Raw genomic sequence first — 15,350 nt, forward strand, 5'->3', positions numbered from 1 at the left:
AGGTCAATCACATCCCTGAGGCACAACGTAAGGGCCAAACGACACAAACATATATAGCACAATTACAGAACACAGACCACACAGGCATCACCACTACCCCTTTGTCAATAAAATTGGATAATCTTTATATCACTATATTTCCCTTGCATCCAACGAACATTTTCTGCTGACTCTGGGGGTTGTCCAAATAATTGTATGTTGACGGATTTTTTTTATGATTTTTGATATGGCAAATCCTTCAAAGGGATTGGAAGAATCCCGTATAACATGTCAATTAATTTTCGACTAACTCTGGGGGAAGCAGGCTCCAAATAAGTAGTTTGTCTTATCCATCCTCTGCATCAAACAGTGTTACAGTGTCGAGGAGAACAGTACTGTTGACGCATTTAACGCAAATGGCAAGTCCCTTATAACATACAAGGTTGAAAATGATAACATTAGTGAAGACTTTTGATGTGTGGCCAAAACATCCCATGTAAGACTACGATTGGCAACTTCCATTTTCTTCACATTTTTAAAAAATCTGATAATTCGTTAATAAAAATGTACACTGTATACTTTGAGGACTTTTAGTATTCACAAATCATTTGTTAATCAAGACACTGACAACATCTTGTCTAACAATACAACACTTTTGAAGTGTCTTCTGCGGAGGAAAGCTACACAGCTTTAAATGTAAATATCTTGATATGATTATTCACCTGGCTTCCAACGAACATTTTCAGCTGACTCCGGGAGAAGCAAACACTAAGTGGTTTATCTAATCCATCTATGGTACCAAGCAATGTTTCCATCGTACCTGCTTCAGTGTCAAGGAGAACAATATTGTTGGTATCTCTCCCGCAAACAGCAAGTTCACCATTCCCTACCACATCTAGACCGTGTGGAAATTTCAAAATTGGATCTTCATATTTAGCCAGAACATCCAACTTAAGACTAAACTTAACTACTGTGTGGCTGTCTCTGTCAACAACAAAGAGACATGGCGAATTTTCTTTCATAATTCTTACATTCAATGGACCCATAAATAAATAGTTTCCAACTGATTTGTTGTCAACTTTATGGATGATTCTTCCTGCAAGGCTCATGGCTTCAATTTTCTTAGCATTTTTGAAGCATACATACAACATATTATCGTGATAATCTATGCCTCTGCAGTCTCCATCTAGCTTTAATTCTCCCTGGATGGTAAGTTCATCTCCATTGATTTCTATAAATTGAATCGTTGCTTGCCTAGGCAAAGTTACTGCTGCTTTGGTCGGGGTCACAAGGCATGATTCCCATGGAAAGTATGCTAGTTTCAATTGACATTCAACTTTATTGCTCTTTGTGTTCAAAAGTCTTACAGAAGAACATCCGTACCCACAATCAACAACAAGTATTTTGTCGTCTGACAAAGGTGATTCCACTATGCCAGCTTGGGGTGAACATTTTTCCTTGCCTGGCTAAGATTTCAGCTGATGAGACCTTTTTGAATGGGAAACCTGTGAAATACAGTAACACACAATTGTATATCACACATTAACCATTGCCAGTAATCTGAAATGATGGATGCCAAAAACATTCTTAAACAGGAAAACCTTTTCGACTAAATTTCGGCTAAATTACTATGAATGCATGATTTCCTTTTATTTATGTTTAAACCTTAGTACTTAGCATTCAAATGTTACCATGTCATGTATGTACATGTATTGCATTACTTTCATTCTACCAAATATATGACCTTTCTGGATCACAACTGAATATATCACATACATGTATAATACTAATTTATTTCAAATTATTGTAATGCGTCATTTTAAAAGCGCGTATAAACTTATAAACAATAAGCTTCACAAGGGCCTATACTTATAACTAAGTGCTTTATCCAAATAGAGTGAACCTATTTAAAGGACTGTCATTCAAAGTAAAGTATGATGAAGTATTTCCTTTTAAACTTAAAAAAATATCTAGTTAAAAAAACAATTAAACATACCTTTCTTTGTTGGTTTCTGTAGTGGCATTTTCTTGTTTTCCTCAATAGTCCCTAGGGCTGTAAGAGACTTCATCAGATCAGTAGTTTCGTGGTCCTTAACAAACTTGGAAGTCTGAATTGACAAATTTGTGTTTATATCATCTAACGTTGTTCGAATTTCCTCCAGCTGACGTTTGGACTGTTTAGCCACAACAAATAACTGACTAATGTTATTTTCATGTGATTCTAGACTGGATTTGATTGCGTTCATTTGATCTTTTGCAACCTGGCATTTCTTTTTAAAATATTGAACATTTTCATCATTGATTTTCTTGATATCATTCACCTTGGCTAGCAGCTCTTTCTCTCTCTTGTCGAAGTATGCAACTACCTCTGCTCTGTGTTCTCGTATTTGTTTGAGTTCTTCAGCTACCTCTTCTTCAATAGTCTTCAGGCACGTTTCAATCAATTTATCACAGTTTTCTAGGTCGCGGTCCACTTTTGCAATGTTGATATTTAGACTTTCAAAGTCCTTGCCCTGCCGAAAGCCTTCAGCAATGTCTGGTATATAGTCAATTTTGCATGTTTGATGACCTACAACAATACAGTCTCTGCAATTAAGAGAATCGTGTTCGGAGCAGAAAAACTTGATAACTTCATTGGAATGACTCGGACATTGTTCCGTACATCCGGTTAATCCTTTTTTACCATCTGCCTTGTTAGGAGAATGAAAATATGGCATGGAATCACCACTGAGTACAACATGGTCTTGGGTAACCTTCATATTTCTATGGACTTTGACACAGCTTAAGCAGAGGTATTCATCGCAGTTGTTACAGAAGCTGTTAGCAGCAATGTGACCGCCCCCTTTCTCACAGGGGCTACAGTACATTGTGTCATCAGCCGACGAATTGTCAACATCATCTGAATGGTCAATACCCTGAAGTTCCATCATAAAAGCTGAAAGAAAGCATACTTATCATACAAATATGCACTCATTTGGAACTCCTCGGCCATTTTATCGAAAACAACCTCGGATGTATGCCGGTACATTAGTAGAATCAGTTCTTAAAATTTTGAATTATATTATTAATTAAATGTAGTAGTTAAGCTTATATTTTTTTTATCTAAGTTTAAATTGATTTCCAGTGAAGTGTATTATTGCAAACATAATTAAGATTACCAAGAGTTAAGCAGGGGTGTAGAAATATGGGCGTAAAGACTATTTGCCAAAAAGTTTTCCACCTACCCTAATATGGTATAATAAGGCCACCAGTATACATTACAAAGGGACTACAAAATGATTCAGTGGTATGGTCCATTACTTCTAGGTGTATATGTCCAAAACTAAATTGCACCTTTCAATGTTTTGCTTGCCCGTTTGGTATTTAATTTTAAACTGTGTTATGGTCTCCATTTACATGTAAAACCTGCAGAAATTATTCAAGGTATACTAGTAATCCAAATAATTTATCAAATTAATTACGCTAATAATTTTGCTTTTTCCTTCTTTAAGAAATAGCTCATAAGCAGGGCCTGTATTCCTAAAAAGGTTGATTTTCAAAACCATTGATATCAGGTATTTCCAAAGTCAATGAAAATAATATATTTTAGAAATAACCAAGTAATTGTTTCATATGACCAGTGAGATGCAAAAATAAGGATACAACCTAAGTTAGGAACTTAAGATGTTTAATGAATACTGGCTTAATGTTTTTATGAGCTTTTCATATAAAATACCTTATAATCATAATAAAATGAACAGTAAAACCCAACTGTCAATCAACTTAAAAACCGCTCCTTCCACTACCTCAAATAAATTCCCATTCCATAACAGGCACGCACTTCAGTGTGGCGCCAACAAAGAGTCCTTAACCCTAAATGTCAGATGCCTGAATAACCCATTAACCCTACATGTTGGTGCTTTAGAATAAATCCAGCCTCACACATCAATCTGTCTGTCAATATTTTCAGAACTCTATGTAGTACATAACCAAATCGTCCAATATACTTCTCAATCTGTCATTCAATACTTCAAAACGTACCAATTTATATGCTCTTCTATCTGTCCAATATATCTGTTCAGAATTGCATTGCCTTGTCTTATTCAGCTTGTACATGGATATACACTGTTAGTCCTGAAAATATATAAGAAAACATTCCACAAAATTTACCAACAAACTCATAACTCATGATATAAGTCCCTGTACCTTTATGAGACTGTTTCCCCAAAGCCCCATATCTTATGAGGCCATTTTTTAAACTTCAGTACAGAACTATAAAAATCTACCTATGAACCCCTATATATATCTTATAAGACTATTTTCCAGACTCCAGAGCATGACTGATCTAAAAATCTACATATATGAAACCCCTTCAAGACTCCAGAAGGTGACTTTCTAAAAATCTACATATGAACCTTTTTATCTTATGAGGCTATTTTCCAGACTCCAGAACATAACTATCTGAAAATCTACATATGAACTCCTATATCTTATGAGGCTATTTTCCAGACTCCAGAACATTACTGTCTTAAAATCTGCATATGAGCCCACATATCTAATGAGACTGTTTTCCAGACTCCAGAACATAACTGTCTAAAAATCTGCATATTGGGCCAAATATCTTATGACTGTTTTCCAGATTCCAGAACATAACTGTCTAAAAATCTGCATATTGGCCCCAATATCTTATGAGACTGTTTTCCAGATTCCAGAACATAACTGTCTAAAAATCTGCATATTGGCCCCAATATCTTATGAGACTGTTTTCCAGATTCCAGAACATAACTGTCTAAAAATCTGCATATTGGCCCCAATATCTTATGAGACTGTTTTCCAGATTCCAGAACATAACTGTCTTAAAATCTGCATATGAGCCCCCATATCTAATGAGACTGTTTTCCAGACTTCAGAACGTAACTGTCTAAAAATCTGCATATTGGCCCAAATATCTTATGAGACTGTTTTCCAGACTCCAGAACGTAACTGTCTAAAAATTCCATATTGGCCCCCATTTCTTGTGAGACTGTTTTTCAGACTCCAGAACATAACTATCTAAAACTGCATATGAGCCCCGTGCATATCTTGTGAGACTGTTTTCCAGACTCCAGAACGTAACTGTCTAAAAATCTGCATATTGGCCCCCATATCTTATGAGACTGTTTTCCAGACTCCAGAACAAAACTGTCTAAAAATCTGCATGTGAGCCCCCATATCTTATTAGACTGTTTTCCAGACTCCAGAACATAACTGCGTATGAGCCCCCATATCTTGTCAGACTGTCTTCCAGACTCCAGAACATAACTGCATTTGAGCCCCCATATCTTGTGAGACTGTTTTCCAGACTCCAGAACATAACTGCGTATGAGCCCCCATATCTTGACAGACTGTCTTCCAGACTCCAGAACATAACTGCGTATGAGCCCCCATATCTTGTCAGACTGTCTTCCAGACTCCAGAACATAACTGCGTATGAGCCCCCATATCTTGTCAGACTGTCTTCCAGACTCCAGAACATAACTGCGTATGAGCCCACATATCTAATGAGACTGTTTTCCAGGCTCCAGAACATAATTGTTTAAAAATCTGCATATGAGCCCCCATATCTTATGAGACTGTTTTCCAGACTCCAGAACAAAACTGTCTAAAAATCTGCATGTGAGCCCCCATATCTTATGAGACTGTTTTCCAGACTCCAGAACAAAACTATCTAAAACTGCATATGAGCCCATGTACCAAACTGAGATTATTTTCCAAACCCAAGAGGTTTCTTATATAATAGTACTGCATATGTCGAGGGGTATAAAGCACCTATCTGGTCTATGTCTGCCAACAGTAAGTTTCATATCCCAGACTGTTCGCAAAGGTCTTAAGTTTCTGGAATGGCTAATCATTTTGTTCAATGCCGATGCGAAGCTGAGAAATCCAAGAAACACAAACATTTAGTGAGTATTCATAATCCTCTTAATCTTTAAGTTCATTCTACATTAAGTGTGCATATTTTTTGGAAGAAAAGGTTTCAAAATAACTACACAAAATCCTTTTGTAACCACTTTTATTTTGAAGAACAATGTTCTCTTGGTAAAATTCAGAAGTCAGTGACATCAAACAGGTTCTATATTTTTAGCTCACCTGAGAACAAAGTGCTCAAGGTGAGCTATTGTGATCGGTCTATGTCCGTCGTCTGTCGTCTGTCGTTCGGCGTCTGTCGTTCGGCGTCAACAATTGGCTATAATCATCTTCTTATCCTAAACCACTTGGACAATTTTGATGAAACTTCATAGTTATGATCCTTGGTTGGTGCTTTTTCAAATTTTTCAAAGAAATGAATTCCATGCCGAACTCTGGTTGCCATGGCAACCTAAAGGAAAAGTGTCAACAACTGGTTATAATCATCTTCTTCTCCTAAAGCGCTTGGACAATTTTGATGAAACTTCATAGGAATGATCCTTGATTGGTGCTTTTTCAAATTTGTTCAAAGAAATGAATTCCATGCAGAACTCTGGTTGCCATGGCAACCTAAAGGAAATGTCAACAATTGGTTATAATCATCATCTTCTCCTAAACCCCTTGGACAATTTTAATGTAACTTCATAAGAATGATCCTTAGTTGGTGCTTTTTCAAATTTGATCAAAGAAATAAATTCCATGCAGAACTCTGGTTGCCATGGCAAACTAAACGAAAAGTGTCAACAATTGGTTATAATCATCATCTTCTCATAAAGCCCTTGGACAATTTTAATAAAACTTCATAGGAATGATCCTTGGTTGGTGCTTTTTCAAAATTGTTAAAAGAAATGAATTCCATGCAGAACTCTGGTTGCAATTGCAACCTAAAGGAAAAATTACAAAACTTTTTTTGGCAAATACTATGAAACCTAGTGCTTAAATATTTGGTGTGTAACATTGTCGATTGGTTATCTACCATGTTTATTCAAATTATGCCCCTGGAGAAAAATTGGCCTCACCCCGTGGGTTACAAGTTCATTATTTTAAGTACATTTTGTTAAAATCTGATAGTTATGTAAAGTTTACTCATGAAGCAAGGGCAGCAAGTCTTGCTATATGGTCCCCATTTTTGTTGGAGATTCCACTATTTTCTATTATTAGCAACAATATTTTAAATTTTATTAAGTCTCCAACATAGTCACTTCTGAGGTAATTATGGTTCTTTTTTTAGGTTCATAAATCATATAATTATAATACATTTTATTCTTTAGAAGAAATTTCATTTTTACTTAATAATAAATTTAATAATCAGACTTTTCCATTGAACTTCATGTAGATTATTGTTCATGCAAAAGCTACAATCTTATCTTCTGTGTGGATAGTGTTATTCAATTATAATGTATATAAAGAAAATACATATATTAACAGAAGAAGGCTTCAAAATTATGTTTTAGTCACACTTGGGGATGTGACGGGGTCAAGCCATAATGCAGCCATTATAGGGCGCGGACAGACCTTTATAAACTCAACAACAATAACAATAACACAGTAGAAGGAATGTGATGTTGTCCTAGTTGGGCAATTGTGATAATATGAATTGAAGGATTAGAATGTGATCTGAAGTTTGATTTTTAGAGCTTAAGGCAGTTTATTGATTTTATTGGATGGTGCACTGTTTGTTGTTTGTGTATCCATACTAAAAGTTCTTTCAGTGTGCAAGCAATTTAACATAGTTTTGTCAGTGTGCAGACAATTGAACAAAGTCCTGTCACTATGCAGGCAATTGAACAAAGTCCTGTCAGTGTGCAGGCAACTGAAAAAGTCCTGTCAGTAGGCAAGTATCTGTACCAAGTGCTGTCAGTGTGCAGTCAATCATCAAGTCCTGTCAGTGTGGTGCACAGGCAACTGAACAAAATCCTGTCAGTGTGCAGTCAATCACCAAGTCCTGTCAGTGTGCAGGAAACTGTGACAAGTCCTGTCAGTGTGCAAGCAACCATGACAAGTCCTGTCAGTGATTATCCAGGCAACATGTTTGACCAGTATGTTTTTATGCCCCTGAAGGTGGGCTTATTAAAATCACATTGTCCGTCTGTCAGTCCGTCCGTCCGTCAGTCCCTCCGTGTGTCTGGCTCAATGACTCGTGTATATATAACTTGCCACATGTGTTCGACATACCAAGACGACGTGTCATGTGCAAGACCCATGTCCTTACCTCTAAGGTCAAGGTCACGCTTTGTGTTTATTCACAATGGAATGCTGCATATAAGAACATAGAGTATAAGTTGTCATGTCCCGGCTGTAACTTTCTCTTGTATGGACATAATTTATAATGACTTGCCACATATCAAGACGACGTGTTGTGTGCAAGACCCGTGTCCCTACATCTAAGGTCAAGTTCACACTATGTATTATTCACAATGGAATGCTGCAAATATAAGGACAAAGAGTATAGGTTGTCGTGTCCAGGCTATAACTTTCTCTTGTATGGACAGATTTTAAAATGACTTGCCACATGTGTTTAACATACCAAGACTGCAGGTCACGTGCAAGACCCATGTCCCTACCTCTAAGGTGAAAGATACACTAAGTGTTTATTCACAATGGAATGCTCAGGTCACGTGCAAGACCCATGTCCCTACCTCTAAGGTGAAAGATACACTAAGTGTTTATTCACAATGGAATGCTGAATATGAGGACATAAGAGTGTAGGTTGTCAAGTATGGGTGGTATTTCAGAGGCAATTTATAATAACTTGCCATATGTATTTGACACGTAAAGGCAAGATCAACTTTTCATGTACTTGTTCATAGGTCACATTTGGGGGCATTCGTCACATACTGTGACAGCTCTTGTTCAATATTCTTTGAGAAACAAGCTATATTAACTCAGGTGAGCGATTTAGGGCCATCATTGCCTTCTTGTTTAACTTAATCCTGAAATGGGAACTACTATAATAATTAAACAGGTAGTCAGATACGTTATGTTTATAGAATTAGGCTAAATTAGCAATTATTTGGACTAAAGTGTACACATAAGAAGATTTTTATAATCGTATTCTAATGAACTGATGTATGCATTCATAGAAAACTTAAACAATAAATACAAAGAAATGTAAAAATAAATGGTTTTCTTTTAATATGTTCTAAATTAAATAGTAATAATTAAACATTTAAACTAATATTTGTTAATGTTCGAAATACAGTAGTCTCACTGTTTCCGATAGTAAATATTACATTTTAAATAAGAAAAAGATAATATCTCGATCCCAATATGTGTTTAAAGTATATAATAAATGCATAAAAACCTCTCAGTTTCGGTTTTAAATTCTGCTATTTTTCGCTTAGCACTTGCAAGTTGCAACAAATACGCGGATACTGGACTTACCGAAATACGATTATTTACCGAAAGATGGATAACATTACCGAAAGAATCATGGAAGTTGCAGAAAGACGCCTTCTAATGCATTTTTTTATTGTCTTTATATTAATATTATACAAATATTACCAAACGTAATGTAACATTTGTGGAATAGATATGGAAAGAAATAATTCATTTTAATTAACAACCCAGTGTGTACGTGTTGTTATTTAAAACACCGACTTGTTTATTTGATTAGGCACCGTGTTTCTCGGTAAGTTTAATAAAGTGTTTTAGGTCTTATATGTATGCAAAATCGTATAAAAGAAAATTTCAATATTGTTGTCTACACGTCTTTAAAATATTTTTGCTAGTGTCTTATAATATTTCAACTTCAGGCATGAGCGGCATGATAACTCCCTGCTAAGCATCCCTTGTAAATTGCACTTGTCTCACAGCAGGGTCATTTTCCTGTGTATCTGTTTATTGGTACTGAGCCTTTTAAAGTTGACACTTTCAGAGTAGATAATCTCATTGTCTGACTTTTATACATATCAAATTAGTCAGAGTTAAAAACAAATAAGTATTATAATAAATACACAATTATGATTTGACGTTTATGGGCTCTAAAGTAATCGATTCAACTGACCCATGAAATAACATGTAATAAACATTAACTTATCAAAGGGCTTATTGATGTATCTTATTGTTGCCTTCAACCCTGTGTCAATTGAGGACTCATTCAAAAATGCAAAGTTTCTGAAAACTTACTTCACAACATGCCTTAATTTTTTGTTTTCAACACACAAATTACTCTCTTAACAGGAAGATATACAAATACACCAAGAAATGAAATATTGTGTAAATCATGTAATTGTATATAATTGTAACAGAATATCTTATAACAATAATTGAAAATGCGCAATCAGGCAATGCACTTCTTGGTATGTGCAATTACCTATGCATTAGTAGTAGGAAATTGAGGGGAGCAGTTATCACTTGGTGATGTTTTACTCATATAGAATTGAGGGGAGCAGTTATCACTTTATGATGTTTTACTCCTAAACGAGATTTTGTCCTTGGAAAGGCCCTTGGGAGGGGGCTAGACTCGTATTGTATACTGTGATGGTCCTTTACGATATAAGTAAACGAATTGACAATAATGCGAGTGTGTATAAGTAAACGTGAATGAAAATTGTTGTAGAACGATATTGTTCTTTATAGTATAAGGGAAACAACTGCTACACTACACGAGGTGGAAATACGGAGAAGCGTTATTTTTCTTGAACACAGTCGATGGGTTGTGAGAGTACTTTAAATTAGTACTTGCTGTTGCTAATTCCAGATCGTTTGTTTATATTTAAAAGCGAGGATTATAAAGACCCTTTGTATAGCTAAATGCTTTTTCAATGTTTGATTTTAAGCTTGTACCTCGCAAGTATTTTTAATGTTACCACTAAGTAAGTTAATTTCATCTTGAAAACAAGGTACAGTATTGTACGGACTTTATCTAGGACATCGTAAAAATAATATGTTGTGAGAATAGCTATACAGGTAAACACAGGTACATACCATAAACTAACACAGTATTAAAATAAAATTAAATCTAAGACAAATATCGTGAACGCTTTGAAAACCCTTTAAACGGTGTGTATTGTTCAATAGGACACAACGAAAAGTTATCGGATTATGGTAAGGGTTATTGGCCACATTTTTACAGTCTGTACATGCAGATTTGTATGAATTACTAATTACTCTCACCAGTAAACATCGGCTTAAGACGCCTTACATAGCACGATGATATGTATAATTGAGGTAAGTCGTTGTTATTTTGGTTTTAAAAGTCATTGCTAAAATGTTTGATGAAAATGCTAGCGCGTTAAAATAATGCGGCTAAAGTTGTAGTTTGTATCACCCATCAATACTGACATTGGGAAGCAACTTCTCTATATATTTATGCTTTGTTTTAAATAGTTAGTTCTCTTTTAAACAGCTGGATCCATTGAGCTATTTAGTTGCAAGATAAGCTTCAGTTTTTATATAAGGAGGAATTTGTAATAGTAACACATATATTTGTAAGTACGCATTCCTGAAGGGCGGTGTTTATATCTTTAAAATTACCTTTTTGTAAAATATGTAAATGATGTAATTCCCCCCCCCCCCCCAACCTTCTGTAATATAAATTTATATAATTATCTTCTTTTGAATTGCTTTGAAGAAAATGATACAGTATAACTCTGAGATTGCTTTACAAAACCAGATAAGTGTGGAAATGGAAATGGATCTATCTATCTATCTATTGTCCATTCTTGTATTAAGTTTTACAGATGAAAGTGAGTAAAGTGTATACAATTTTTGTTTAATAACTTACCAGAGCTTACACTATCCCCGTTTACGTAGACTTTAAAAAAATGCCTTATTATACCTACTGTATTCCCCGCGTTTAACGCAGTAAAAAATGCTAAATACAACAAGGCATTCTTTACTTTTCCTCTCACGATTTCCTTTTTCTTACCCGAATTAAGGTCTCCGGATTTCACTTATATTTATCGCTAAGATGATTACTTAATTATCCGAAAATATTTGCTTTATTTCGAGACAAGCAATGTTAAATTGAGGTCAATCGAAGAAAAGCTTCAGTCACTTATTGTATTTTAAATTTTGAAGTATGTTCACTTAATTACTCCTTTTGGCGCACAAAAATAGTTTTATCCGAAGTTTAAGCCACTTGTAGGTCACTCCATTTTACCATCATTTACTACAAGATCTTGCAATGTATTATCGATATTTCTTCTTATCCTTTTCACGCAAGTGCTATCACATTGATTTAAATCGCTTCAACCCTTTTGTATCCTTTTATCATTTAACAGTTTTAGTTGTTGTTTTAGTTTTTAAACCTAAATAAGCGATCACGAAAGGTAATTGACTATAGTAGCAGTCAACATTGGCGTTTGATGCAAATTGACAATTGACTATTTCCTGCTGAGTGATATCCCTTTTCGAGCAGAGAAAATCTGTGACACCGCTTAAGACAACTAACTTGAATTGAGCTTATTATCGTTTTATTTTTGATTAATAATTATATTGCGTGTATTAATGTAATATTGTATTTAAGTTTTACGAAATAACTTTTTACATTTAATAAATGTATAAGAAAATTTAAACTTCGAACTGATCGTTTCTGGGATTATCAAATACTCATAATAAGAAAATCACTTTGCAGTTTTGGCTTTTGTCCCTTTACTTATAGGTTCTTGTTCTTTTTTTCAGAGTCTTCTTCCACCCTATCAATATGTACCTCAAATACAACAGGAGACAGGAGGGATTGACGAGGACACAGGAGGCTGTGAGGAGTGCTGAGGAGTCTAGTAGTGTTTTCCCAGCATTTGAGAAACGTGAGGGTTGCTATGTGCGCATGCCTTTAACAAATATACTTGTGTCGAATCAAAGTCAGTGTCCGGCGACATATCGTTGACATATCTGCATTTATAATGGAACGAAACGAGAATGAAATTCGTCTATATTCGTGCGTCAAATGTAGGTACTTTTTCTTTTCCTGGAGAAATCTGTTGCACCATTTACGAGTATGGCATACCTGCGCGTATTATTCCTACACATGTATATGCTGCGAGCAAACGTTTCAGGATCGGAAAACATTTTTGCTGCATTTGAAGAAAAGACTTGGTACAAACCCGCGCGGTTAATGATGCTACTATAAAATCAAGTGTCATGAAGTTTTCAACCACAGTGAGTGTTTGGATGACAAGTAGTCAAGTCGTACATTAGTGGAAAAAAATGGATCTATTAGATACACGAAAATATAAGATGAGGAGAAAATTGAAAAGCAGTGCCTCTCGAAACAGACATGAGCCTCTCTCCAAAATGTATATACGGATGGTTCTCCCGGCTGAACAGACGACAGCTATCGCCAAAAGCATGCTTGACCGTCAGTCGAAACCTAAAGGGACTTGGATTGACTTGGAATTACAAAGAATGAAAGAAGCCAGCAAAAAACGAAAAGGCAAAGTGCTCAGTGCGGGTGTTATCGGTAATAAGGGCAGCAAGAAACCTAGAAAGGTGGCACCATCTAGACAGAAAACGCCGAGACAAACTTCAGAAAAGTCCGAAAACATCGTTACCATCGGGCAGGTTTAAAGCTGAATGTTTCACTCACTCCTCTTCATTAGCGCTTAAGGATTTTGTTGCGATGCACCAGTGTGATATTTGTTTGAAAAGTTTTGGAAGACGCGATAATATGTTGCGACATAAAAGGTCTGCGCATTCAAACGAAGATTCGGATGAAGACGCTATGTCTGACGTTACTGACCAAGAGGATATTTTTGGATCTGTTGATGAAAACGAGTCTGATAACAGCGACGACGACATGTCTGTAACCTCGGAGAACTCTTCGGGTATCGATCCTTGGCAAGAGGTTGTCGATGAGGCTTTTCAAGAGTGTCAATCGCAGTATGAGGAGGAAGTGCGTGAAATTATGCAGGATGATACCGACCTTAGTGAAAGCGAAGCCAAGAAGGATGTCTTTGAGGATATGCGAAGTACTTACAGAAAGGCCATGATGGATAGTTTTGGGGCAAAGCTGATGTGGTTTGACTCTATCAAGCGAGATACCATCTATAAGACCATAAAGAAAACAGTTAATCAACTTAAAGAAACAGAGGACTACGACGAACAGGAAGCCGTAAAGTACGCCATCCTTAAGCGGAGATTTCTGTTCGATAAGGTCTTGGACAGTTACGACGTTCCTCAGTTGGATGCAGAGCAAGAGAAAGAAACAAAACAGTGAAAATCATTCAAAGATACTTTAATTCGTTCGGACTAGAGTGCTTTGGGAAATTATTTGTTTTCAATCTTTACACAATGCAGAATACAGACGCCATTTAATTCCATAACACAATTGTATCTGATAGTTTTGCAACACGTACTTGTTTTTAAGTAAAATAAATGTCTTTAATGATGTAAAATAAAATGTCTAATAATACGAAACGGAGTTGTTCTTGTGTGTTTTAGTTGTAGTTTTATTTATGTTTTAAGCGTTTTCCATATATAAACAAGACAAATGTTGATGCTGGGTATCAAAGACGCCGCCAGATCAGTTAAAAATAATAATGATTGCATTAAAATATTATGTTAATATTGTATTCAGTCATACCTCTTAGTTTGTAAAAAGGTGTGCTAAAAATTAAACATCTCAACTATCCAAATAACGAACTAATTTCATTGTACTGAGCATTAGGTTTAAAGCTACAATTACTACAAAATTTAATCAAGTAAGTTTTATACTAGTATCTGGTTACAATTCATACATACTACATAAGTAATATTCTCGATGACATTTTATTACCCAGCTTGTATGTCTAAAGGTTATGTTCTATTTTTATATCTCTATGTTATATGCGTTTACTAACACATTAATTGTGTATGTCATCTGCAACAGTGCAAATCCTTCTTCGCCTTTGATATCTGCAACACTATATCTATAATACTAGTATGCGTTTCAATCTGCGCCCGTAACCAGACTGCTGTAAATGTGCCTTTTCGACTGGTGCTTCGAGTTCTTTTCAATCCTAGTTTGACTATTATTATCAATTTTAAAATAAAGCGAACTTTGCTGATTATATCCTTGTACAACATTGCTTGCCATTTCTTGGTGAAAAATATAGGGAACCAATAGCGAGAAATGTCTATAATACTTCCGACCATCGTGAATTAAAACTCTGCTAGCAATCACGCGATCTCCGTCGGATTGTTTCAATCGAACACATCCATGATATTTGATAAACTCAACGCTCACATTTTTAGTTGTATTTTATACCTGTTCTTATAATACGGATACTGCATATTATCTTAGCTCTTACTTGAAGATAAAAAAAATATCAATTTACCTTCTGTTTGGTTTTCGGATTTTCCTAAAGCTATAGAATGGACACGTCTAAAGAAAAGGGTAAACCAATCAGGTCTCTCTTACAGATCACATAACCCCACATGGGGGAGGGGGGGGGTACATAAATGTACAGAATGGAGAAGTCTAAAAAAGAGATCAACCAATCAGGTCTCGCTTACAGTTAACA

General features: G+C 35.6%; 1 protein-coding gene across 1 annotated transcript; it reads right to left on the reverse strand.

The window, feature by feature from the left end:
• Positions 1 to 325: 325 nt before the first annotated feature.
• LOC128230762 (transcription intermediary factor 1-beta-like) lies at positions 326 to 11,754 on the reverse strand. The gene is made up of 6 exons (XM_052943203.1): positions 11,633 to 11,754; positions 4,000 to 4,092; positions 1,976 to 2,914; positions 1,442 to 1,484; positions 702 to 963; positions 326 to 406 (listed from the first exon to the last, which is right to left on the reverse strand). Exons 3-6 carry the CDS (start codon positions 2,907 to 2,909, stop codon positions 326 to 328), a joined length of 1,320 nt encoding a protein of 439 aa, XP_052799163.1. The 5' UTR covers positions 2,910 to 2,914; positions 4,000 to 4,092; positions 11,633 to 11,754.
• Between the last annotated feature and the right edge of the window lie 3,596 nt (positions 11,755 to 15,350).

The sequence above is a fragment of the Mya arenaria genome, chromosome 4 (assembly GCF_026914265.1).
Source record: "Mya arenaria isolate MELC-2E11 chromosome 4, ASM2691426v1".
NCBI classification, from domain to species: domain Eukaryota; kingdom Metazoa; phylum Mollusca; class Bivalvia; order Myida; family Myidae; genus Mya; species Mya arenaria.